The sequence below is a fragment of the Lutra lutra genome, chromosome 7 (assembly GCF_902655055.1).
Source record: "Lutra lutra chromosome 7, mLutLut1.2, whole genome shotgun sequence".
Lineage (NCBI taxonomy): Eukaryota > Metazoa > Chordata > Mammalia > Carnivora > Mustelidae > Lutra > Lutra lutra.
This window is the reverse complement of record NC_062284.1, coordinates 87,460,185-87,486,499: the sequence shown is the minus strand read 5'-3', so window position 1 is coordinate 87,486,499 and position 26,315 is coordinate 87,460,185. Positions and strand designations below refer to the sequence as shown.

Genomic DNA, 26,315 nt, shown 5'->3' with positions numbered 1-26,315 from the left:
AGGTGTTCTTTGGAAGATTGATATAAATATGATATCTCTAATATTTGTTTAAAATAAGTTGGAAATATATCAGGTTTGTTTTTTTTTTTTTAATGTATCTTCCATAAAATTTTCCAGGAAAACACCTTGCCTTTCTTCTCAGGCCAAAATCATGCATACAGCATTTTGTATAATGGTCAGGGTTAAATTAGATGAAGCATCAGAGATTTTCAACATAATCCTTTTGAGGGGAACATTGTGTGAGAGGATGGCCTGAGGATATTGTGTGAGAATTCCTCTGGGAACACAGAGCTCACTAGTAAGAGAGATAATGGCTCATAGACACTAAAATGATGCATTTCAACTTCCTCCACAAGTCTTGTTTCATTGCAGTCCCTCATTGCAAGGTGAGGCTCCGCACCTTAAGATAGGAAAGGGCTTATCTTCAACTTCTAGGTGGTGCAGAAAGTCTTGAAAATCAGGTGAGCCCCTTGAGGCAGGGAATTGCGCAGAGATTGCTAAATCCTTTTATTTTGCTTCACCACATCAAGGGCTAAGACAAAAGGACTCCTGTGTTTTTCCTCTAGTGGAAAGGGGATGGGAAGTGAAGGGAATGGTTTGAAGAAGTGAAGGAGAGTAAGGAGAGATGGAAAAGCCCTGAGACAGAGTCTCAGGAAAATACAGAAGAGAGCTTGAGGGTCACCTGCCCAGAGCCACCCTAGCTCCCCCTAGTCATGAGCCAAGAGGCTCACCATGGGGCTGCCTGTGGCAGGGTGAGACCACTCCTTGGCAGAGGCTGGGGTAGCCCCCCAGGCCAATGGAAGACTGAAAGGGCCGCAGCCCACAGAAGCTGAGTATGACCCTCAGCAAGCTGAGAGGTTGGATCATAGACTCCAGAAGCTGCAGATTTCAACAAACTATAGAAAGCAATCATCTCCAGGGGAAAAACACCTGTTCCCAGGGAGCAAAGGGCAGAGAGAGCCCCTTTACCAAGGACCCTCCCCCTACCACCAGCATCTTCTCCACTAGGATGCATAAAGCTTCTTCCCAGTCTTCACTGGAAAGCCATTTTAAGGCTGATTAGAGAGGAGGAGGAGGCCAGCTGGGAGACTGTCTAAATTTATTCAAATGAAATTTTGAATTTTTTTCTTAAAACGGCTATTTAAATCATCAACTCAATTAGACGTTTGGATATTTATTTATTTATTTTTCTCCCAGCTAGCCAGTTGGAAGGGGCTTGGAGTAATGTTCCGAGTTCAATTTACCATCTTGCTATAGCTTTTAAAAACAATTTAAAAGGACAAAAGTCCAGCTATCCTTAGTTATGTTGAGATAATGTTTAGAACTATAAAGCCTAGAGTTACAGGGTATTTGAAGTTTTTTGAAACCCCCCTACCCACCACTCTGATTCTAGAATTACTGCTATTGCCTGCTTGGAAAATGTTGCTTTCCACTTATTTTGCTGTGAAAAGAAAACTGCTCTGAAAAATAAAGTCTGATTTAAAAAAAAAAAATCCTCTATTACCTTCTTAAATTCTTCTAGGGGTGGAAATGGCCATCACAGAACCAAGTGTAAAACATGACTCTCTTCTCTTATGTTGAAATCTGATTTTTCTATTTCTTTTACCCATTTCCTCTGGAACACTTTTAGGAAATCTATCTCTCTCTCTCCCCCTTCCCTCCCTCTCCTGTTTTTTTCTCTTCCTAAGTAAGTCAGCAATTACTTAGTTCCCACAACAAAGTCTGAGATCATAAATGAAGGTAGACAGTAATTTAGTCTTTGGGAGATTGAGATATCCTCTAGTTAGGATGGTGACAACAGCAAACCATAGAGAATACAGGCCGGTACATTGCTTCCCAGTCATATTGACTCAAAGTTGTTTTTCCTCTTTCTCTGAACTAATAGACTTTTCTTTTTAAAAAAAATAACTTTAAGTATAATCCCAATCGTGGTAAAATTTCCAAAGGTAATCTGGAACCGTTCTTCTTAGAATCTAAGTGGAACACAAAGCAACTAAGCCCACATGTATGTGTTTTTAACTAATCCCTTGAAACAGTAAAATTCAAATGGCAAAGTCAGACAACTTGCAACAACATAATATATTTGTTTATTTAGTTCATATTACAATAGTAACAGGTTAAGAGCACTAGATTTGTATCCTCTTAAGAGGATAGTGTTTAAGATTTGTGAATTTCATTGTTCTTAACTATTAAAAATCTATTTTCCAAAGGAGTAATAATATATATTATTATCAAGGGACAGATCTAAACTTTATGATGTATAACCAAAGCATATATTTGTTCCTTAGTTTAAACAAAACGTTAGAGACATTTTAACTCTTGGTTACTGCTTTCAGGAAAGCACAATGTTCTTGAAGCAAATATTACACAAAACATCTTTTTCCATGATTTCAACCATTGTGTATCATGTCAATGAGAGAACCTGACAGCCCCAGACAGTATCTCCCCAGGGTTGTAATACACTCTGGCTTACTTAAACCATCAACCAACAAACATGTATTTAGTGCCTACTATGTACATGCCAGCATACTAAAGCAATACAGGAAATACAAAGAAGTAAAATTATTGGTCCTTGCCCTGCTCAGGCTTCCAATGTAATTGGTAAGGTTAAACACAGACACAAATGACTCTACTTTCAATGTGTTCGAAAGAAGTGACAATGTTAACTAGATTGTCTATCAGAATCGTCTATGCCGGAACCTAGAAGAAGCAGGGACATAAACAGGGACGTTCTAGGCACTGATTACAATTGGTCTGCATCAGATTTCTCAGCTCCAGGCTTCAGTGTCCCTGGAACGCCCATATCTGAAAGGGCTCCAGCCAGCCTCGCATTGTTTCCTGACGACGGAGCAAGATAAATAGACGGCATGGGTTAAAAAAAAAAAAAAAAAAAAAAATATATATATATATATATATATATATATATATATATATATAAAACCATACATAAGGTGATGTTGAAAGGAATTCAGGACATTCCACTCTGCACGGGAGGGAGGTGGCTGACCCACGTTATCATTTATGTATTTATGTATTTACTATTAAGACAAACAAGAGACTACATAAGAAAAAGTATAAGAGAATCTCCAAACTTCACTGAATACAAGCAAAAATAGAAGGATAAAAAAAGGGGGGGCAACAAAGAGGACAGGTTTTGAGGGTCTTTGGGGAGAAAGCCTCCCCCCACTGCCACCTCGATCCCCATCCCCAGTGTCCTGAAGGAAAGGGCCTGGGCTAGGCAAGTATAGAAAAGCAAAGCAGAGACACCTTTCCAAACATCACAAATAAATAAATAAATAAATGTGTTAAACAAGAAAATAACTTATTAGGCACCGCTTGAAAGGCAGCAACCTTCAGGGGCCAGGCAGGCCACACTCTTTAGCCTGCGGGCGGCAGCAGCGCGCTCGGGATTGGCCAAGACTCAAAAGGCGCCACCGAGGTCCCGGCCCCGGCGCCTGGTCTCCGAGATAAGCCGGAGCAGGAAACCAAGTCAGTTGTTGCTCTCACATCTGCGCCGCCGGCGGCTTAGGGGAGGGAGCAATCCTCGCGCCGCGGCAGACTCCCGGGCGGCCCCGGGGAAAGTGCGTTCTGCCCTATGGGGCCAACTCAAGACCCGCGTGGTCCCAGGAGTGCCCAGCGCTTGGTCTTTGAAATCAAAAGCGCTGGTTGTGAACCTGAAAAGAGGGTGGTTTCTATTACAACCCCTTCTCCGCCAAACCCTGGAATCTGCTGAAAACTCCTGGGTCGCTAGTTGTCCGTTCCTTTTTGCTCCAGATGGGGACTGCAGAATGCCTGGGGTTCGAAGCGCGGGACCGATTTTACTAAGCACCTCGCTCCGCCCCGGGTGGAGTGCGAGCGGTGAAAGGGTTCTTGGAAGGGCACGACTTCACCCGAGAGTAGGAGAAAAGACCAACTGCCTAGTTCATTCCCGAGTCCTCCTTCAAACAGAACTGAGCCCAGAGAGCGGTGATTCTCCAGACTCCGCTAGGGGCACCAAGCAGAATCTGGCGAGCGGAGGGGCGCGGCAGGGAGGGGCTGAGGGCGAGTCGGGGACTCACCCCGTGGGAAACCCGTGGCGGTAACTGCGGCTCAGCTCAAACAAAAATTACGGCTGGCCGGGCGGAGGGTCAGGCTGAGTTGACGACGTTTATGAGTTCATGATCTGCACCTGCAGGACGGGGCGGAAGGAAAGATCCAAGTTACAGAGTGGGGAGCATAGCGGGGCGCAGAAGTGCAAGCGCAGTGGAGGAGGGAGCGAAAGTACCAGACGAGGAGAAAGGGGCCAGCTAGCCTTCCCAATTTATAAGCAAAGTGCCCAATTCCACCTTTGTCGCGCGACTTTCCCGGGTCTCTCCACCCCACTCGCACACAGTGTCTTAGCCCCACTTTGCCCCACAGCACCCAGACGCCTGGGATACTTTCACTCTAGCACCCGGCCTCCCTTCCTCCTCATTTTCCTCCTCCTGCCTTGTGCAGGGTCCTTGCGTGGCCAAGGCTCAGAGTGTCGTGATCCGAGACGTGCAGGTGCCATTACGGAAGACACCGCCTCCGGACTCGAGGTTCTCCGGCTGGAAGTCCTCCACGCTGTAAGCGCGGCTCTTGAGGGCGGTAGCGTAGTAGTCGACAGGCTCCTCGGCGGCGTTGTCCATCCAGCTGAGGCAGAGGATGCGCTGGAAGGAGCGCTTGAAGTTGTCCGAAAGGAAGCCATAGAGGATGGGATTGGCACAGCTGTTAGCGTAGCCCAGGATGACCGACAGCTGGCTCACCGTGGCGTCGTCCTGCTCCGCAAACACGTTGACCAACTGCACTACATAGAAAGGCATCCAGCAGATGACAAACACCATCACCACCATCATCACCATTAGGGTGATCTTGCGCTCCGAGCGCTTGCGCTGCTGCCAGCCGGCCTTGAGGGCCACCATGCGCATTTTGGCGATGATGAGCACGTAGCACAGGCAGATGGCCCCGACGGGCAGCAGGAAGCCCATGAGAAATGTGTACAACACGAAGCCCACTAGCCAGCGCTGAGCGGGCTCAGGCATGAGCATGTTGCAGGCCACCGTGCCATCACTGTTGGCCGCTGTGCGTGAGAAGACCACAATGGGCAGAATGACAAGCAGCGATAGCACCCATACGCCCAGATTCACTACCTTGGCCACGGTGGGCCGGCGGTAGCGTGCTGCCTTGATGGGGTGCACTACGGCCACGTACCGGTCCACGCTAAGCACAGTCAGACAGTAGATGCTGGTGAACATGTTGACTGCGTCCACGCTGAGCACGAGGCGGCAGAGCAGCGCGCCGAAGGGCCAGTGGCGAAGCAACGTGGAGGTGACCAGGAATGGCACACTGAGCATGAGCAGCTCATCGGCGATGGCCAGATTCAGGATGTAGATGTTGGTGGCCGTCTTCATTTTGGCGTAGCGGAGGATCACGTAGATGACCATGGAGTTACCACACAACCCCACCAGGCACACCACGGAGTAGATGAAAGAGATGAGGATGGCGCTGCCCTGGCCCTCGCTCAAGGTCCCGTTCTGGGACGCATTTCGCCCTGGCTCCTCCATGCCGTCCGCAGCGCCGGCCCCGGGGCCCCTGCTGCCGCCGTCTTCGCCGCAGCTGCCCGGGCTGGGGCTAGGAGAGGAAGGAGAGGAGGCAGTGCCATTGGGGAACATTTCAGCTGCTGGGGGCCGATGGGGCTACTGAGGCTGGGGCGCTCTCCTCGCGCCCCCGGCGCTTGCGCCCTCACTAGGCACCCCGCCCGCCTGCCGGCAGCTCACTGCTGCGGGACACCTGGGGGTAGCACACAGCGGCTGTGGAGAGCTTGGCTCCGACCGGCGCCGGCGGGGCGCATTGCCCAGCGGCGGCTTGCCGGCAGCCGCTTGCAGCTCCGGGGCGCCTGGGCACAAGCGAGCGTGGAGAGGGGAGGCCAGGAGGCTGGAGCCCCGCTCCGCACAGCCATTAAGTGGCGCGGCTGGGGGCTGGTGAATGATTAATAGACACCACCAGCGCGTCAGCAGCTACGAAAAGGGAGGCGTGTGGGAAAGAAAGAGGGAGGAAGGCGATATAGGTGGCTTACCACCTCTCGCCCAATTTTTTTTCTTTCCCAGTCCTGTGCTAGGATCAACTCCAGCCGCTGCTTCGGGGTGTGTGGGGGGGTGTCCTCTGCAGTACCCTATACCCGTCCCTCAGGGAGAAGTGTGAGTTTCTCCGCCTTCCTGGAGGGTGGGTGGGAACCAAAGGTGTAGACTCTGTCCCACCCCACCCGGCTCCTATCCAGTGAAGCAGACCCCGGGCACAGATGTCTGGAGTTCATCTCAGTTTCCCTCAGTTGCTGCCCGGTCCTGAGAGACCCCCAACTCCACTTTCATCCCATTGTCTGGGGCCCTAAGCCCCCACCTCCCGCTCCCGCTAGCCCTGCCGGTCCAGACCCGCCGCGGAAGCTCTCGGCCCCCCTTACCCAGGGCGCGCTACCTCCAGACTGCCGCGTAGATGGCCCGTGCAAAGTGCCTGTGCGGTCTGGTGGCACGGTGACGTTCTTCTCGCAGTCCAACTCCTTTCTTTCGGCCGGACCCCCGCACAGGCGCCCACGCAGATACTCTTAGAGTCGCTGAAACTGACCCTGAGCCGTGTTAAGAGGAGGAAGGACAAAAACCGTGCGTTAGGAGATTCTGCGTTACAGCACCGCAGGCAGCTCTTCGCGGGCGGGAGTGATTTAGGGGCATGAGTAAACCATTGCGAATCTCTTAATAAAGCTTGTAGTGCCCACAGCCCCCTGCGTCTCCTAGAGGAATATAGACTGCAGAAAGGAGGACGCGCGGCTGGGAGCACGCAAGGAGCCCGAGGCTCCCTCCCGAACGTGCCAGGCGCGATATTGGAAATCCATCTAGGTGTTCACTGGGGAAAGATATGGCTGCGCCGCTGGGAAAGGCTCCGCCTGCGTCCCTGCTGTACTTTGTACCCGGGAGAGTTGGCGGGCCCCAGGGGAGGAGAGTGTAAAGGCCTGGGAGAGCAAGGATGCCAACTCCTCTAAACCCAAGTGGAACCCGCCATGCAGGTGACCACACCTGTCACCAACTCCACAAACTGGCAGGAACACCTTCGGGTCTCTCCGTGATTACTAGAATTTCAGCCTTTTCTGAGGTCCCTGGACGTGTGACCGCGTTCTAGTTCGGGTTCCTAAACTTGTAAGAGACAGAAATCCATGCAGGCACACCTAAAGCTCGCCTGCTTCACTTACGAATTGAATGGTTTCTGTGTTAAAGAATGAATGTTTGATTACCATGATTTTTAACCACCTCCGGGACTTCCCGCTATCCCTAGCCTAGGCTCCCTTTGACTGTCCGCTGGTTCCGGTTCAGGGAAGGATCACTTCATCCAGCTCTCCCGTCCCTTTTCAAACGCCCATCAGGTCTTTCTCTGAAAGTTGCCTGTTCCGGAAAGGCTGACCTACAGCAGCCTAGTGCTGGGCCTCTTTCAAACTCTAGCTTTGTCTTGGAGTTTCTTGTTAGTTCTTCCTTCCTCTCCACTGAGTGGAGACCCCCTGCCCTGGGTCTCCTCCTTCCCTCCCATCAGTACAGTTTCACACTCAGGAGAGGCCACCTGAGACAGAAACTAAACTCCTCACTGAAGCTATTTGTACCAGACAGTTCAGCATGCAGAAATGGATGCAGAACCTGAAAGGAAAAAATAAGAAGTGTAAGTCCTATTGCCCTGTTTTCTATGGACAATCTTTTGCATATGTGTGTTTTAATTCTCAAAACTAAATGCTCCTGAAAGGAAAAGAGTAGCTTCTGAAGTGTGTTGATTATACCAATCAAAGATAAATTACCTCAGGCCCTCACAGGAAGGTGTGCAATGGACACTGAATTATTAATGAGAAATGTGTCAGGAAGGAATTTGAAATTTCATAAGGCCCAAGGTGCTTAACCCATTACTTTTTTTTTTAAGATTTTATTTCTTTATTTGACAGACAGATCACAAGTAGGCAGGGAGGCAGGCAGAGAGAGAGGAGGAAGCAGGCTCCCCGAGGAGCAGAGAGCCTGATGTGGGGCTCGATCCCAGGACCCTGAGATCACGACCTGAGCTGAAGGCAGAGGCTTTAACCCACTGAGCCACCCAGGTGCCCCCACATTACTTTTTCTAAACAAATTCCTTTTTACCTTTTACCAAATGGTGGTTAGTTGTGTTTTATTTTCTGTAAAAAATACTGAACATATGGAGGCAAAAGAAGAAGGAGGAAGAGGAGGAGGTGGAGGAGGAGTTAGAGGGGAAGAGGGAGAGGGAGGAGGAGAAGGAGGGATATGTTCATCAAGTGTTTTTAAAAAATGGCCTTTTTCCCCCTAGAAGAGCTTTTTTTAAAAAAAAAAAAAAAAAGATTTTATTTATTTATTTGAGAGAGAGACAGTGAGAGAGAGCATGTGCGAGGAGAAGGTCAGAGAGAGAAGCAGACTCCCCATGGAGCTGGGAGCCCGACTCGGGACTCGATCCCGGGACTCCCAGGATCATGACCTGAGCTGAAGGCAGTCGTCCAACCAACTGAGCCACCCAGGCGTCCCCCTAGAAGAGCTTTTTACAAGCCAAGCCTCATAATGGTTTGGATGCCTCTTTGCCAGTCACTGACTAAAGACACCTGGCTATTCTTCAGGGGGCTGACATTTCAACAGTCATCATTTAGATGCCTTGGCATTGATCATGGTTGCTGGGGGGTGGGGGAGGATGGGAGCCGGTAAAGCAGAGCTCTGTTGTTCAGACTCTGAACATTCATTTTGCAGCTCTCCTTAGGGAAATCTCTCCACTTGGTGGTAGCCTCATATATGAAAGAAGAAAACTTAAGACCCGACATGAATGTGTTTGTTTGCTTGCTTGTTTCTCAAGTGGTTTCTATGATGAATTAGTTATCCATTAAAAAAAGATTGACAAGGAAATATCACTTACACCCACTAGAATGGCTCTGAGAATTATTTTAAAGGAAAAAAAAAAAAAAAACAAATGTTGGCCAGCATGTGGAGAAATTGGAACTCTTATATGTTGCCAGTGGGAATAAAAAAATGATGCAGCAGCTTTAGAATGTTTGATGATTATTCAGATATTAAAACAGAATTCCATTTGACCAAGGAACATGCTTCCCCTAGGTATTTGCCCCAACAAATTGAAAATAGGTGTTTGAACAAACATGCTCATGGCAACATCATTCATAATAGCCAAAGAGTCAAACCAAATATCCATCAACTAAGGAATGGATAAACACAACGTGGTGTATCCTCACAATACATTATCCATCCATAGATAGGAGTGAAGTACCCACACAGGAGCCTGGAAAACATTATGCAAAGCGAAGGAAGCAAAACAGAAAAAGTCGTGTATTGCGTGATTCCATTTATCTGAGATGTCCAGAATAGGCAAATCCATAGAGACAAAGCAGACCAGAGTTTGGCAGGGGCTGAGGGGAGAGGAACGGAGAATGATCGCATAATGGATGTGGGGTTTCTTTTTTGGGTTACGGAAATGTTCCGGAGTTAGATAATAGTGGTGGTTGTACAGCACTATGAATGTACTAAAACCCACTGAATTGTGCATTTTGAAAATGGTTAAAATTATGATTTTTATGTCATGTGAATTTTACTTCAATAAAAAGAGAGCCATCGAGTTGGGTATGAGCCATGCAGTGTTATATGGAATCTTTTCAGTCACATATTTCTTAACATTGTATCTGTGAACTAATCCATAAACAAACAAAAACAATCGAGCAAAAGGCAGCATTTCTGGGCTAAACAATATGAGACTGAGGTTGCAGCTGTTTTTAAATTACATTAGGAACAGGAGCCCAGTTAGGAATCTGCCTTCCTCTCAGACCTTAATTTAATGTCTCTTGACGAGACAAGAACACTAATGTGGGCATGGCATTGTTATATTGTGTAAGGAGCATGGCCTAGGAGAAGGCAGAACTCCACGGTCTTCATGTCTTGTTTAAAAACTTATTTTTGTAAAGATTATTTATTTATTTGACAGAAAGAGATTACAAGTAGGCAGAGATGCAGACAGAGAGAGAGAAGGAAGCAGGCTCCCTGCCTAGCAGAAAGCCTGATGCAGGACTCGATCCTAGGACCCTGAGATCATGACCTGAGTGGAAGGCAGAGGCTTAACCCACTAAGGCACCTGGGCGCTTTTTTTTTTTTTTTTTTTTTTTTTAATTCACATGTCTACAGCCTGTGAAAGCTTAGGAAAGGCTTGTTTCCCCTGTGAAAGTTAACTGTCCTGCGGTCTCTCCTTCTTTGGTTACTATCTTTTCTATACTTCTGTGATATGAACATTTCTAGACATGAGAGAAGAGAGATGATGGCCTGCAAGAAGGAAAGAAGGAAAAGTCCTAATTTAGGAAGTTACAGATTCTTAAGTGAACTGTTCTTCCTCCCCATCTCAGTTCTACAAGCTGCACTCCCCTGTGCTCTCAGGTACCAGGTGCACACATGGATTACTGTATTTATCACACTGTGCTGTGATTTCTTTGTGTACTTATCTCTTCTCCCTTCTAAATCTGTAAGCTTGCTGAAAACAGTGGCTATATTTTACTTATCTTTATATCCCCAGCACCCAGCACAGTCCCTGGAAAATTGCCCAACACCTCCTTGTTTGATTTTTCTGAGGTATGCCATAGATAGGATCTTTCTTTTGTTCCAGCCCTTAAGATGTAGATACAAAGAAATGCACTTCCGGTCTCTTGCAAGGAAAGTTTTAATATCTGTGTAATACCATCATCTGTAATAATTTCTTACACATTTAAATCATTCTGAACAATTCTAATTTGCATGTCCTATATCAACAATTATCATGCTGATGATTCCTTCATTGATCATTCTTGGTCTTAAATTTCTTGGCAGAGAAAAGGCTCTGGAAAATGGGCGGTACATACTTTAGTAGCTAATGATGGTTATTTAATAGTATCATGCAGTGTGAAAGCCATTATATATGTGGAAGATCATTTCTTTTAATTGCAGTCCCGAGTCTCAGTTGGTTTGGTGGAATGTAATTATCAGGAGCTCAAACTCTGCCTCTGTCAAAATCATTACTAATGTGGTTTTTCCAACTGAAGCCTCTGGTGGTCCTCACATGAGCTCCTCTAATCGGGCCAATGGGAAACTGCTGGTTGGGGCCAGGGATTAAAAGGAACACTTTCCAGAATTTACCCCACACTGGCATCATCACAGTTGTGTTTACAAACACCTGTCTGGGCAGATGGGACCAAGCTGGCGATAAGGGGCAAGCACCTCTCAGCAATATGGCCCACAGCAAAGGTATGTGTCACTTAAGGGCCATCTGCCACCAAGCTATTAACGTGATGACAGTCTGATAAGAGAGTTAGGCAGAGTGCAAAAGTGGAGATGGGGCTAAGGAACAATCCTGGACCTCATTTCCCAGGAATGCCCCCTTGCTTCACAACAGCCCTGGAAGCCTGTGGTTCAGTTCATCACCAATCTCAGCAATTCGCCCTGGCCTGCTGATTTTCCTATTGCCTCTTCTGTGAAACAGCATGACAGCATCATTTTTGTGCTTTCAAAAAAGACACACATGGTACAACAACTCACATCTTCTCTTATGGATTCTCTACTACTAAATACTATTTCTAAGAACAAGAATTCAGCACAAACAGGGAATTATTCATTATTATCCATGGAAATATAAAAATAGAGCAAAGAACAAAAGCAGGCATATCCTACTCATATTATTTTGAATAGTCCTTACCAAAAAGACATTTTTCTGTACAGGCATCTCTGTCAGTCAAGGATTTCCAGATCAATTTAAAAACATTTAAAAACAATTTTATCAAAAACTTCTGGACCCGATTCTTTTTTTTTTTTTTTAAATTTCATTCACCTACTTGACAGACAGAGATCACAAGCAGGCAGAGAGACAGGCAGAGAGAGAGAGGGAGAAGCAGGTCCCCCGCCAAGCAGAGAGCCCAATGCGGGACTCAATCCCAGGACCCTGGGACCACGACCCAAGCCAAAGGCAGAGGCTTTAACCCACTGAGCCACCCAGGCGCCCCTGGACCTGATTCTTTTTAGCAGACACTACACAGGTGCTTTCAAAGTCACAAAGCCGTATTTTTGTTTCTCTTAATTGATGTTTGATATTAAGCAGAGCATTTAAACAGTTACAGCAAATCACTCATTCCCTGAGAAAGGGTTGTTTCTTTGGAGTGGGCTGCATCTGTCAGTCAGTTTCACCAGCTAAGGAACAGCCTAAAGCCAGCAAAGAGCTGGCTGTGGGAAGCAAAGATAGCTTTGGAGATGAAAGCTATGAAGCTATCTTTTTTTTTTTTTAAGATCTTGAAAGTTTTGTTCTTAATTAAAAACAAAAAGGTATATAATTAGAGAGTGATTTAAATCTACATAGTCACCACAACCCCTGCCATTGTGATACTGCCCCTTTGTTTCCATTTTATTCCTTTATTCTTTGTTCCTGTTGCGGCAGGAGGCTAGGACCCAAACACTACTTATTTGATGACATGAAGCAGCTAAATGACTGATGTTTTCTTCTTTTGCACGAGTGAAGTGGAACGGTCAATAATGGGTTTGTGTTGACTACATCTCTGACTTCCGTTCGGAGGTAGGAGGAATAGGGCACAGTGTCTGTGAGCTTTGGGCTCAGAAGGTAGGCTCAGAACTACTGGGATTGGTCTGAAAGAGAATGCCTGCATGGCCTGCTCACTCCCTCTTCCTGAGGTCTGGCTGCTTCCCCAACACCAGGCCCTGCCTCTGCTCTGCTTTCTCTAAGCAACACCATGGTAATCTACTTTGTCCTTGAGGAAGCAGCCTGACAGCCTGACTCTTCCTTTCTTGTCAGAAGAGAGAGGGAAGAAGATAGCACAGTCCAGGAAGGGCCACCTGTCCTCCAATAAGAGGTTACATTCCTTGTTGATGACGTGGGTGAGTTGAAGTTTCACTGCTTAGGCAATTAACCAAAATACTGATTTCTAATACTGTATCCTGTGATAAAAAAAAAAAATTCAACAAGGGGCACCCGGGTGGCTGAGTCCATTAAGGTCCGTCTTCAGCTCAGGTCATGATCCCAGGCTCCCTGTTTAGTGGGGAGTCTGCTTCTGCGTCTGCCTCTGCCTCTCCCCTCCGCTCATGCTTTCTCTCTGGCATGTTCTTTCTCGAATAACTAAAATCTTTTAAAAATATTCAGAGAGAAGAAATTCAGACCATAGTGGAACAGACTTAATTCCATTGTTGTATATGGTCACTTTTTTGGCCTCCATTTCTTAGTGAAAAGGAACTGAAAATTCATATCACAATTCCACTATGTATAAACAATGCTGTGTGTTTTTGATCAAAGCCAAATAATTTATTCATTAATTTAACAAATATTTATTGCCCACTGAGAGGCAGGTGCTGTTCTAGGCACTGGAAATACAGTGGCAAAGATTAAGTAGTTTCCTGTAGACTTCTAGCAAGACAAGAGAGGAAGCAAGTAGACATATGGACAATGGAATTGCACTTGATGTTAAGTCCTAAGAAGAAAAATAGGGGTTACAGGCCAGAGACTGCTAGAGAGGCTGGGTGCATTTGACCTAGGTTAGACCAAAAGGGAAGGGAAGGAGATGATGTTTGAGCAGACTTGAGTGATGCAAAGATAAAGGAGTACATGGTCAGGGTAGGCTTGTTCCAACAGCACACGTGAAGCCATTCAGGCCTCTGGAGGAACATGAGCGGAGTGGGGTGTTATGAAGCAGTGGTTGGCCTGTATGACATCTGGGCCCAAATCAACCAGTAAATAGTAGCCTGTTACATCTTTTACAGTGAAAAACTGGATGGGCTAGATGAAGCAAAGGGGGCATTAAATATATTTCTTATATTTAATACAATAGAATAGTAATTAAACACAAAATGATGTTAAAGGTGAATTATTATTGACTTAGAAAGATGGTCAAGACATTGTCAAGTGTGAGAGTCAATTTCATTATCAACAAAAGCCAAGCTATGGAGAGAGCATAAATTTCCATTGACTGATGAATGGATAAAGAAGAGGTTCTATATATCTATATATATAGATATATAGAAGATATATAGATATATATATAGAAGGATATATATATAGATATATATAGATATATATATATATAATGGAATATTATTCAGACATCAAAAAGAATGAAATCTTGCCATTTGCAATGACATGGATGGAGCTAGAGTGTGTTATGCTAAGCAAAATAAGAGAAAGACAAATATCATGTGATTTTACTCCTATGTGGAATTTAAGAAACAAAATAGATGGACATATGGGAGAGAGGAAAAAAAGAGAGAGGGAAACAAACCATTAGAGACTCTTAATGATAGAGAATAAACAGAGGGAGGTGGGTGGGGGGATGGACTAGACGGGCAATGGGTATTAAGGAGGGCACCTGTTATGATGAGCACTGGGTGTTGTATGTAAGTGATAAATTACTAAATTCTACTCCTGCAACCAATATTGCACAGTATGGTAACTAACTAGAATTTAAATTAAAAAAATTTTTTTAAAGTCTATTTCAAAACTATATGAGCCCATTAAATACACAAACACACACACACCCCAAACGAGCATATATATCAGTAGGCCTGAGAGGATGGTGACTAAGATATTATAAAGGTGTTTGTCACAAGGCAGTTGAATGGCGGATGTTTTCAGCTCCCTTTAATACAGATATTTTCTAATTTTTCAGCCATGAGTATGTATTGCTTTTAAATAAGATTAAAGTAACAAAAGCTTTGTTTTAATTTTAAAAAAAGGAAAGACTCCAAGCCATAAGTGTCTGTTCTATTTAATGGGGCATTCATTGATTTATTTCCTCCTTAATTATTTTACTTTCAGAAAAACACAAATTTATTCATATTTAATTGAATTTTTAATTTTTGTGAATTTAATTAATTCACAAAATTAACATATTATGATGCAAATTAAATAGCAAATGAAATGTACCCAGCAGAACGTAGTAGAAGGAACTGAGACAGGAGCTGGGGTAGTCTACTATCTTCCAGGCAAGCTCCACAGTTCCATGGTCAAGTAGTCTCTTGAGTGACCTGGAATCAGCTATGACTACCTCTTGGAATTGCTATGGTAATGTGAATCACAAGACGATGTTTGTGAAAGCATGGTATCTTTGTCTAAAGCCAAACTTGTCCATTTCAGTCACATCTTTTCTGTGTATTTAAATTTGAGCATGTTATTTGACCTGTCTGTGCCTCAGCCTCCTCTTGTAAGGTGAAGATCACAGTGTGTCTACCGAATAGGGTTGTTAAAAGGATAAAATATGTTCAAGATGTTTAGAACAGTGTCTGGCATGTAGTAAGGACTATGCAAGTCTTATCTTTTGTAAAATAATTTCCAAAGTATGGATTACAATGTAACATTATTTTTTCATCAGTCAAAAGAACTTAAGAACTTCATTTTTGCCTTTTGCTCAAGAAGGATTTAATGCAATGGGTCTAGCAGTTACTTATTCAGGGTACAGAGGAGTTACCCAGTGCATGTTACTTAGCCTTTCATTTTCCTCCTGCCTATCCAGACTTGTAATTCAGCACAGTGAACAGTGTTCCATTCATAGGTTTTTAGTACATGTCACACATGCAGCTAAAATAATTCTTAACTATTAATTATCACTTCTACCGACATCATACCAAGGTGAATCCAGTCGAACCACATCATAAGGGTTCAAACAAACCACTGTATTCACTGACTCACATAATCTAATTGTTCAACTATTACACAGGAACAGTCAGAATTTACTGTTCAGTTTTCTTTCTGTCTTGATTTCCAGGGAGACCCCCATGTTTTCAAGCTGTTGGCTATAGTTCAAAATGTGTTCACATCCTAAAGAGAGGTGCACTTCTCTCAAGCCATCACCCACCTCCAGTCTGTATGCAGGAGTAGAAAGAAAGGGGTATAGAGATCATTTCCTTAGAAAGAGTTTTCAGAGCACTGTGCATTTTCCCTCCCACTGAAGATGGAAAGTGGCTTCTTACCCAGTCACTGAAGCATGGAAGCATCTATAAAATCACTTGGAGAGCTTGTCAGGTGTTCACTGGGGTTGGTAAGACTCAGAGATTAGTGCCTGATTCTTACTTGAAAAATTTAAAAGTGAGCAAGAGACCCACTGGTACTTTCTCAGATGATAGCATGAAGAGAAAAGGCTGCAGGTGGAAAAGCGGATTCCCACTGACAGTGGGGCAGAGGCAGTGGTTTCCCATGTGCTGGAATGGAGAGCACAGCAGGCAGACAGGTGGGAACACCTTGACGGACCCACTCTGCCCGACTGAGTGAGATACTCTGACCAGGAAGTTTATGCACCAGAAGGAGGAGCAGAAAAGGAAAGATGGCCCGCTGGCAGAGGGCTAGTGGGCCGGCCAGCAAAGGGAGGTCTCTAGCCTAGGGTGGGAACAATTCTAAAGAACCCAATGAAGAACTCCAAAAGAGAAAGAGTTACTCCCAGAGGACACCAATGCATGATTCTAATTGTACCAATTAAGGAAGAGCTTTCCTATCTGTTAAAACTGCCCCCTCTCAACTGCAGGAGCCAAAGGCAGAGGGAGTGAGGGAGAGGTGGAAAATCATAAATAATAAAGAATCCAAAGACTCCTCTTTTCCCTACTGCAGGATCTGAGCATGAATCAGGCTGAAGTTAGTATAGGGACAAGGAACTTTGAATGAGAAATTAAAGTTTCAATTTACAGAGAATTGCTTTTTATAATGTCTGAAAATAAGACTTGATATTTATATGAAACTGAACAAAAAGGTATGGGATTGTGTGTACCAAAGACTTTCCAATTAGCTTTGGCATATTTAACCCTTCCAACTGCACTATGAGGATGTTTCTACTTACTGTCCTCAGATGAAGACACTAAAGCACAGAGAGGTTAAGTAACTAGCTTAAGTCACATAGCTAAAAAAGTCAGAGATCTGATTTGACTAGCAATCTGGCTGAGGGCCTCTGCTGTTAACCACCATGCCATATTGCTGTGATCTTCTCTCTCTTGCTGAACTACTCAATTAAAGGTTTCTTTCTCTCTCTCTCTCTCTTTTAATGTTTCAATAGTTAGTGTTTTCCAGTTTTATTGAGAAATAATTGATGCACATCACTGTATATGTTTTTGGCATACAGCATAATGGTTTCATTTAGATATATTGTGAAATGACTGTCCCAATGGGTTCAGCTAACATCCATATTCTCCTACAGACACAATAAAAAAAAAGAAAGAAAGAAAGGAAAAAAAAAGAAAAAAAAATTTCTTGTTGTGATGAGAACTCTTAGGATGTACTCTCTTAATAACGTTCCTATATATCCTACAGCAGTGTTAGCTATAGCCATCATGCTGTCCATTACTTCCCTTGTACTTACTTATCTTATAACTGGAAGTTTGTAGCTTTTGACCACCTTCCTCTAATTCTCCCTCCCCTGACCCTCCACCTCTAGCAACCACGAAGTCTAATCTCTTTTTCTATGAGTTTAGTTGGTTTTTTTTAGTCCCACATATAGTTAAGATCATACAGTATTTGTTTTCCTCTGACTTTCTTCACTTCACATAATGCCTCCCAAGTTCATCCATGTTGTAGCAAATGGTAGAATTTCCTCCTTTTGATGGCTGAATAATATTCCATTGTAGGTATACAGCATCTTCCATATCCATCCACCCATTCACAGACACTTAGGTTGTTTCTGTGTCTCGCTATTGTAAATAATGATGTTATAAACATGGGCATCCAGACAACTCTTTAATGTTTTTTTTTCCCTTGGATATAGGCTCAGAAGTAGAATTGCTGGGTCAGATTATAGTTCCATTTTTAATTTTTTTGAGGAGCTTTCATATTGTTTTCCATAGTGGTTATGCAAATTTACAATCCCACCATCAATCCCTTTCTCCATATCCACACCAGCATTTATCTCTTGCCTCTGATGATGGCCTTTCCAACAGGCATGAGGTGATATCTCATTATGGTTTTCCTTTACATTTTCCTAATTACTAGTGATGTTGTACATCTTTTCATGTACCTTTCGTATGTCTTCTTTGAAGAAATGGCCTTTTGCATAGCTTCTTGAAGAAATGTCTATTGAGGTGCTTTGCCCATTTTAAAATTGGATTATTATTATTATTATTATTATTATTATTTTGCTATAGAGTGATATGAGTTCTATATTTTGGATATCAACCCTTTATCAAATATATAGTTTTTTCCATTCTGTAGGCTGTATTTTAACTTTGGATAATTTATTTTGCTGTGCAGAAGCTTTTTAGTTTGACATAGTCCCACTTGTTTATTTTTTATTTTTTTGCTTGTGCTTGAGGTCTCATATCCAAAAATTCATTGACTTATATTGAGGAGGTTTATTCCTATGTTTTCTTCTAGGAGTTTCCTGGTTTCAGGTCTTACGTTTAAGTCTTAGATCCATTTTGAGTTAATTTTTGTGATCTGTGTAAGATAAGGATTCAGTTTCATTCTTTTACATGCAAATAGCCAATTAACTCACTACTTTCACCAAAGTCTTTTATTTTTTAGACTAGAGATCTTCCACTTCCTTGGTTAGACTCATTCCTAAGTATTTTATTGTTTGTGATACTATTGCCAATGGGATCGCTTTATTTCTTTTTCAGAAAATTTGTTGTTAGTATATAAAAATACTACTCATCTTTTGATGTTAATTTTGGGTCCTACAACTTCACTGACTTCATTGATTATATCAGTTTTTTTGGTTGAGTCTTTAGGATTTTCTATACATAAAATCATGTCATCTGCAAACAGAGAGAGCTTCATTTCTTCCTAAAGGGTGATTGATTCTGATGTCAAGAAATTACATAAGCAATAAATCTGTCATTTTAGTGATTTCTGTTTTCCACAATAAACCCAACAATTACTTAAATTTTCTTCTTTACTTACGTTGCCTATCGTTTATATGTAATAATTTTGCCCTCAATTAGAAATTTAGAATAATGTGTTTTGAAGAAAAAATACCCTTAATAAAATATAAGGAATTTAAGACTGATGAGCCATTGGTACATCTGTGCCAAAGAAAATGCATTTTTTATTAACTGCTAACCACCATTTCTCATTTCTAAATATATGCTTGTCAGCTCTGTAGGTAGCTTAGCACTTTCTTTTACATAAGTATTTCTGTTTAGTTAGTTTTTTTTTTTTTTTCTGCTTTATTCCCATGCTTCCATCATGACTCACTTTGGTCCCGCCTCAGGCAAATGCGTACCAAACTGATGGGTCAGCAGAGTCACTAGACACGGAAGGACTAAGAGCTCCTTTGAAATTTGAACCAACTCCACAAAATTACAGCCAAAATATATTCTCAGAAAAGGGAGAGGTGTTGCTGCTGAAACAAAATCAATTAAAAAAAAATAAATTTCCCTTCCCTAGAGCAAGTGCGTACACATTTCAAGGGGTCTGGGGCTTTGCACTTGGACCTTCGTTGATTTGACTGACAACTCCAATAATGATGAGAGTATATAGATGTCAGATTCACTCAGATGGGGGCAAATTCTTTCCTAATGGAAACGTTCTGTCTCTCTTCACCAAACAATTAAGTGGGAAATTAACATTTTTAGTCCATAAAAATGCCTTAACTCACTAGAGGGTAATCACATAACAGAAGAAATTGTAAAACTCAGTATTCATTCATACTTGTGTTTGAGACTACAGTACATCAAAAAAACAACTCTACATTAGTAGAAGACTTTGGTTTTGATGGTAACAGTTCAAGTAATTGCAATGTTTCCCCCTCTAAATTTTGAGATTAACAGATCTGATTTTCATACCTGCAAAATGTTAGCATCTATTCATTTTCTTGGAAAATTCTATCCCGTTTTATTTGTGAAAACACTGCTCTTCAAATCCACCAGGGGGAGATTTTAACATTGAGAACTTCAACAGAGAGAGTTTTAGATATGATATAGTTGTATTTCAGTTGACAGCTGAAACAACTTAAATTTCGAACTAAGCCTTGATGATAAGGTTTACATCTTGATAAAGCTACCCAAGATATTCCAGCTATATTAAAACCAGGACCGGGTGGCTAGGGAGGACTGATGAAATATTGCTCATTCTTGTCAGAAAATACATGCAGTGGCTGAGTGTGTCTGGGGGAGCGGAGTTGGGTGTGGATGGGATGAGAACTTGTGTCTCTAGAGGTAGAATCAGATGACAGAATAATCCCAGACTATTGCCACTATGTACACCTTCAGTAATTCCTGGTTTCCACTGATGAATAATATCTTGATTTGGTTCCTACAGTGGGTTTTGAGACTTAGAATAACACTGCAATGCTCTGTAAGAATGATGAAAGAAGAAATAAAATGTATATCAGGGATTTTTTTTTTTTTTTGACGACAACTTATTTTATTTGGGAAGACATGCTACTACTGCAGAAACCTTTGGGTAACAAACTACTGGGTTCATCGAATCACTTGTTTGTATCAAGCAGTAAGAACCTGATGCCATCCAAATTCCTATAAAATTTTTGAAAGCGATAATCTCCAGAAAGGCTTCTGTAATAGGATTCGAGATGCAATGGCTTCCCCAAAGTTTGATTAACCTCTACTAATACATGGGCCTATTCTTCCTGCTCCATTTAACACCAGCTGTTTTGTTAATTTTTTCCCCCTAGAACTAAAAAAGGAGAAAAAGACCACTGGTGCTGGTTCTAGCCCAACCACTTGTCTTTCTGTCATTTTTAGACGTGATTTTCTTCATACAAACGACTCAGTCATTTCTGCCAATAAATGAACTTTCTCATACTTTTGAGTGAATATACATATAACATAATAAACTAAGCATATCCTTTCAGGTATTGTGGTTTTTTTCTTATAGATTTGAACTCATATTTTGTTATCTCTTTAGTTCCCTAGCTCAGTAGGCCACAAACTATTTGGTTTTTCCCTCAGTGCAGTGTGTGGCTGGCTTTGTGACTTTTATTCTCTGAAGCCTAAGCCCACTGAGAGGATATGGTTTGAGAAGAAATATTTCTCCCAAATAGAAAGAGCTCCCTGGAGACATGATGGGGTTAGGGCAAGGAAGAGGTTTGTGGGTTCCAAGGATAGAGGGTATCTGGGCTTTGCTTCCTGGCAGGAACATGGCAGGATCTTGAAATTAGTGGCCACATACTGCAGCAGGGTGACTCGAGGCTAGATCCAGTGCACCCCATCTCATCTAAGAGTTCTATACCTGAAAGAAGGCATGGAAGCAGCCGAGTTGTGGACCATGGAAGCTGGACTAAGAACAATGGAGCTGTAACCAATGTAGACCAATAACCAATGTCCAGAAGTCTCCAGAGATGTCCACAGTGGGTGGAAAGTACCCTGGAGTTTGGAACAGTCCTGGAGGAAAGAAAGCACCCAGAATGGGCAGAGAGAGTTTCCCACCAACTTTGACAAACCCATGCCCTAAACAAGAGCATCAGCACTTCCAAAGAGCTCATTTCCTCATCCTACCACACATGTTCTTCAGACTTCAGAGCCCCAAAAGATCAACCCCTCATGACTTCACAGTTTTCCCTATCCTGACCAGACCCCAGATTCATCCCTTCAGATACTGGCTTGCTAGTACTATCAACTTCCTTTCTGCCCTCTTCCCCTTCTGCAGTTGCCCACCAAAATCCCAACCCCCAACCAATCCTATCCATGTTCTCCATCTCTCAACCCAAGCTGTTGAGTGGCAACTAGAGAAATTCTACAACAACATGGGATTGTTCCTACTAAAAATGGCTTTTCATTGCAAATTGGGCTCATGACCTCACCTGACAAGCAATTGCTCTGTCCCTATACTCTCCCTTTCCTATTCTCTACAACTGCTACTTCAAATCAGTGCCACTCTTTTGAAGTACCCTACTTCATTCTGTTTTTCTTTAGCTGTCACTGGTTGGACTTCTGATCTCACATCACAAAAAAATAGAGTTCATCTAGGAGGCAGAAACTCCCTCACTTTGATTCACTCTACTTCCAAACCCCATTAACATCCAAGCTAATCTTTCCCTTCTTCCCTCCCATCTCAGTGGAAAACACATTCTTTTTAAAGGCAATTTGCCACTTTTCTCTGGATCTTTTGCCTTCTAGCTCTCTCAGGGAACTTGTTTCACAAGTTGTCCCCTTTCCCTCTGCTGCAGTTAACTTTTGCTTCTCTTTACCCTTCCTCCTTAGCATCAGTAAGTATCTCATCAGCTAACATATATTGATTTGGTTATAGTTCCATTGTTCATGGGGCAGCTTTCATGGTCCACAACTCTGTTGCTTCCATGCCTTCTTTCAGGTATAGAACTCATAGACAAGATGGGGTGCACTGGGTACTTATCAACTTATTGATTTGGTATATTTGGCTTGGTGCCAAGGATCTGATCTTTTTTATTATTATTTATTTAAATTTGATCATTCTTATTTAATTAAATTAGATATTATTCAATTTTCACAAGCATATGAGGCCAGGACACTAACCCATTTAATGTATATAGAAACTGAGGCATCAAGGGATTTTGTAACTTGCCCAGCCTCTCCCAGCTAGTAAATAAGAGGTCTCATTCAGTTGTCTGTGTTTCATTAGATTCAATGTACAAGTATATACACAAAACACATGCACACATAACATACACACAGAGACATACACAAAAAATGTGTGCGCTTTTTCAAAAAGTTGTTAGCTTCACTTAAAAAACACAAAACTTCACAGCTCTCTGTGCTCCTTTATTTACTGCTGTATCCCCTTCCTTCCACCCAGCGCCAATTCTCTAGAAAAAAAGCAACACTTGTTATCTCACTTCTGTCATCAAACTGTTCTTGTTAAGGTCATCACTATTCTATTTTCATTAAATACAATGAAAACATTTCTGACCTTCTCTTACAGACTTTCCAGTTGCATGTGATAATGTTGGTATTTTTCCTCAATGATTCTTCTACCTTTGTTTCCTTGATATTCTCTTATCTAATTTTCCTCTTACCATTCTGCACAGCACTTAAGTTGATGTTTTCTAGGGTTCTACCCTCAACTGTCTTACTCTGTGCCCTCTATAAAAGCAATCTTATGCATTATCATGGACACAAGTCTACCTCTACACTGATGACTCACATGTATGTATTCCCACTCTAGGCCTGTCCTGATTACCGGCTACCTACCAGACACCTTCACTTAGGTAGTCTACATGCATGTCCAACTCAAAATTGCATCCACCCTCTCCTCAAATCTGCTGCTTATTACTTATAAATGTATTCATCTAAAATGTACTGATCAGTTAGTATATGCCAGAAACTGCTTTAGGGTCACAGCAGCGAGAAAAAGAAAAAAAAAAGAAAGAAAGAAATCTGCTTTATGTAATCTACATCGTAGTGAGAAATGTGGTGTTTCTGTCTCTGTCAGCCAAGATTTAACCAGGGCAATAGAACCTCTGGAAGTATTATGGAGTAAGGAGTTTATTGTACTAATAATGCCTTATGCAATGGTGGGAGAAGCTAGGAATGTAAGAATCTGAGAGAGAGAGAGAGAGAGAGAGAGAGAGAGAGTTAGGAGGCAGCTGGAAAAGTTAGTAAGCAGGCCTCCTGAAAAGAGATCCACGTCATTGCCAGAGTAGACTCTGTAGGATCTCTGTAAGGATTGCCAGATCAGCATAGGCACTACTGTTACCTCTTCTTGCCTTTCACCTAACCTCTAGGACCTTCAGAGAGCAATGGCTGCTTCTTTATTTCTGCCCACTTTACCCAAAGAACATGGAGCCACAGTCCCAGCTCAATTAAATTCACACAGTCTCAAATCACCAGACTTTCATAAATAGCATGTAGCTAATTTTTCTTTGGCATTTTAAATCTATTCTGGAAATTTCTATCTTTTAATAACTGAGAAAGGAGAGTGTTTTTTCATATAAACATAGAGGAATAACAGAATAATGTTTAAGAGTGGCAATGGGAGCCCTGAAAAAAATAAGATGGTCTTGAGAGAGAAATGTGGGGTCCTTGGTGTGGAGCCTAGTTTCAGTTATGACAAGAATGGTGAGTTGAACAATGTCACCACCCCCACCCCACAAAAAAAGTTGATGCTCACTAGAACTTCATAATATGACCTTATTTAGAAATAAAGTCTTTGCAGAGTAATCTGTTAAGGATCTCAAGAGGAGATTATCCCTGATTAAGGATGGGTCTTAAATCCAATGACTTGTGCCCTTATAAGGAGAGGTGAGGGCAGAGAGAGAGATACACAGGCCATAAGGCCATGTGAAGACAAAGGCAGAGGTTGGAATGATCTTGCCACAAGGCAGAGAACACCCGGAGCCACCAGAAGTTGGAAGAGACAAACAAAGAGTCTCCCTATAGGCTTTGGAAGGCACACTGCCCTGAAATACCTTAATTTCAGACTTCAGGTCTCCAGAACCTGTGAGAGAATAAATTTCTGTGTTTTTAAGCCACTGAGTCCTAGTGACTTGTTATGGCAGCCCTAAGAGACTAATAAAATAAGTATATTCTGCAAATATATTGCACCTCTGTGAAGAGGGTGAGATTCTTAAAAGTCTTTCTTTGCTTTTTTTAATGTTTTATGTAAAATATCTGCTTGCATTATTTTTTTAATAAATCCATTTTCTCCTAAGAGAGAACCCTGTTGTCAGTATTCTGTACTCTGGTGATGCCGAAAAGGAGCCAAGTGAATAGGAGACAGTAAAAAGGGATTGTCTGCAAGAGGCTGTTTAATTCTTTAAATCCCTGCCATGCTAATTAGATAATGTTAGACTATGAACTTAAAACCTACCTACTTTATCTTACTTATGCTGACATTTTCTTCCACTGTACCAAAATAACTCTACATTTTAAATTTGCTGATTGCATATGCTCTGTGTAGATTAGACAAAAAATGCCACAGAGGAAAGACAAGCAGAAAAGACCAGGCAAACTCAGTGTGTCACCTCTGGAATAGCAATATTCCCCACCCTCATTTATTTCCTGTGCTGTGCCAGATGACAAGGAGCCAGGCAAGGCATGGGAGTATAGAACCTCAGAAGGAGAAGATGCTTTAAAAACCCTCCAGTCCAATCACCAAATGATTATTTGATCCTCTTTGGAAAGTCATGTCTAAACTCTCCCTGTGCCTCTCTGGTGACAGAAGACTTATTACCTCCCAAAGCAGCCATTGCATTGTAGGATACTCTGAGACAAAATGTCTCCAGATGATTGAAAATCTGATATTTTTGATAATTTTCAAATTTGCAGTATGGGGCTACCAAGAACCACATTTATCTTCCTACGTGACAGCACCTCTCACACTTGAACCCAGCTCTCATTTCCATCCCACGTCTTCTTCTCAGGCTTCAAGCTCAATTTTCTTTGACTGACATGTTTTTATTCCCTTTTCCCCTTTCAGGTTCTTTTCCCCTGGTTGTGTTCCAATTGGTGGGACTAAGTGTTCTCTTGAGGCTGAAGGCCATACCTTTATCCTTCCTAGATTTCCGGTACTGACTCTATGTAGGATTTTGGTTTCCCTAACACCAGTAGGTTCCATCAGAACTCCCTCCTTTTTGTTCCAGTAGCTTCAGTCTAGTATGTATCACATTGTGATACAATGTATATTAATGTTTCTACCCTGCGAACCAATTAGACTGTAATCTCACTGAAGGCTGAGGTGATGTCTTTTATCTTTGAATCCCAAGTAAAAAACACATTCTTGGGCACATAGCAGGGTTTAATAACTATTTGAAGTATAACCAACAGAATGAATGGATCATGAAGATTTTCCCAGGAATGCTCTTTGATGACTAATATATTTTATGGAATGACTAAAATGTCAGAAAGAATGCAGAGATATATAAAACCAAAACTTTGACATACCATGTGGTCAAATTACCTCAAAGAATTCAATAAAGATCGTATTATAGGAAATGGTCTTAAGGCTATGGAAAGATCAGCTCAGGGTGGGGAGATCCTGGATTGGACAGGAGTCTTGATTGCACAAGAGGTCTGGATCAGTGCAGAGCGAAGTCTGAATTTTGTTCAGGTTGGTGCGTCTCTAATAAAAGTCACGTTCATGAGACAGGTAAAGTAATTATTTACGAGGCCAGATGATAATTTTGAGGGGAAAATGATCTGGAGCATAGAGGAGGTAGATGATCACATATTGAAGGGTAGTGGATAGTCGGAAGTGATACCATGAAATTTAAAAGCTTTCCTTGAAGCAACTAAGAGAAAGTTCCAGAATAGCAATGATGAGACTAGAGAGCACCTATACCAATTCTAAGTCCAGAGGTTAAAGGGAAGTGAGAGAGAAACAATTATTATTTGAGAGGGCTCTTAGGGCAGAAATGTTCTTAAGGGAAA

General features: G+C 42.5%; 1 protein-coding gene across 3 annotated transcripts; it reads right to left on the bottom strand.

Moving 5' to 3' along the window:
• Positions 1-2,921: 2,921 nt before the first annotated feature.
• Positions 2,922-6,923, bottom strand: SSTR1 (somatostatin receptor 1). 3 transcript variants are annotated; one of them, XM_047739095.1, is made up of 2 exons: positions 6,458-6,923; positions 2,922-5,631 (listed from the first exon to the last, which is right to left on the bottom strand). In XM_047739095.1, exon 2 carries the CDS (start codon positions 5,562-5,564, stop codon positions 4,497-4,499), a length of 1,068 nt encoding a protein of 355 aa, XP_047595051.1. In that variant the 5' UTR covers positions 5,565-5,631; positions 6,458-6,923; the 3' UTR covers positions 2,922-4,496. The 3 variants fall into 3 exon arrangements, with proteins under 3 accessions (XP_047595051.1, XP_047595052.1, XP_047595050.1); XM_047739096.1 differs by having other exon boundaries at positions 6,472-6,923; XM_047739094.1 differs by having other exon boundaries at positions 2,922-6,923.
• Positions 6,924-26,315: the final 19,392 nt, after the last annotated feature.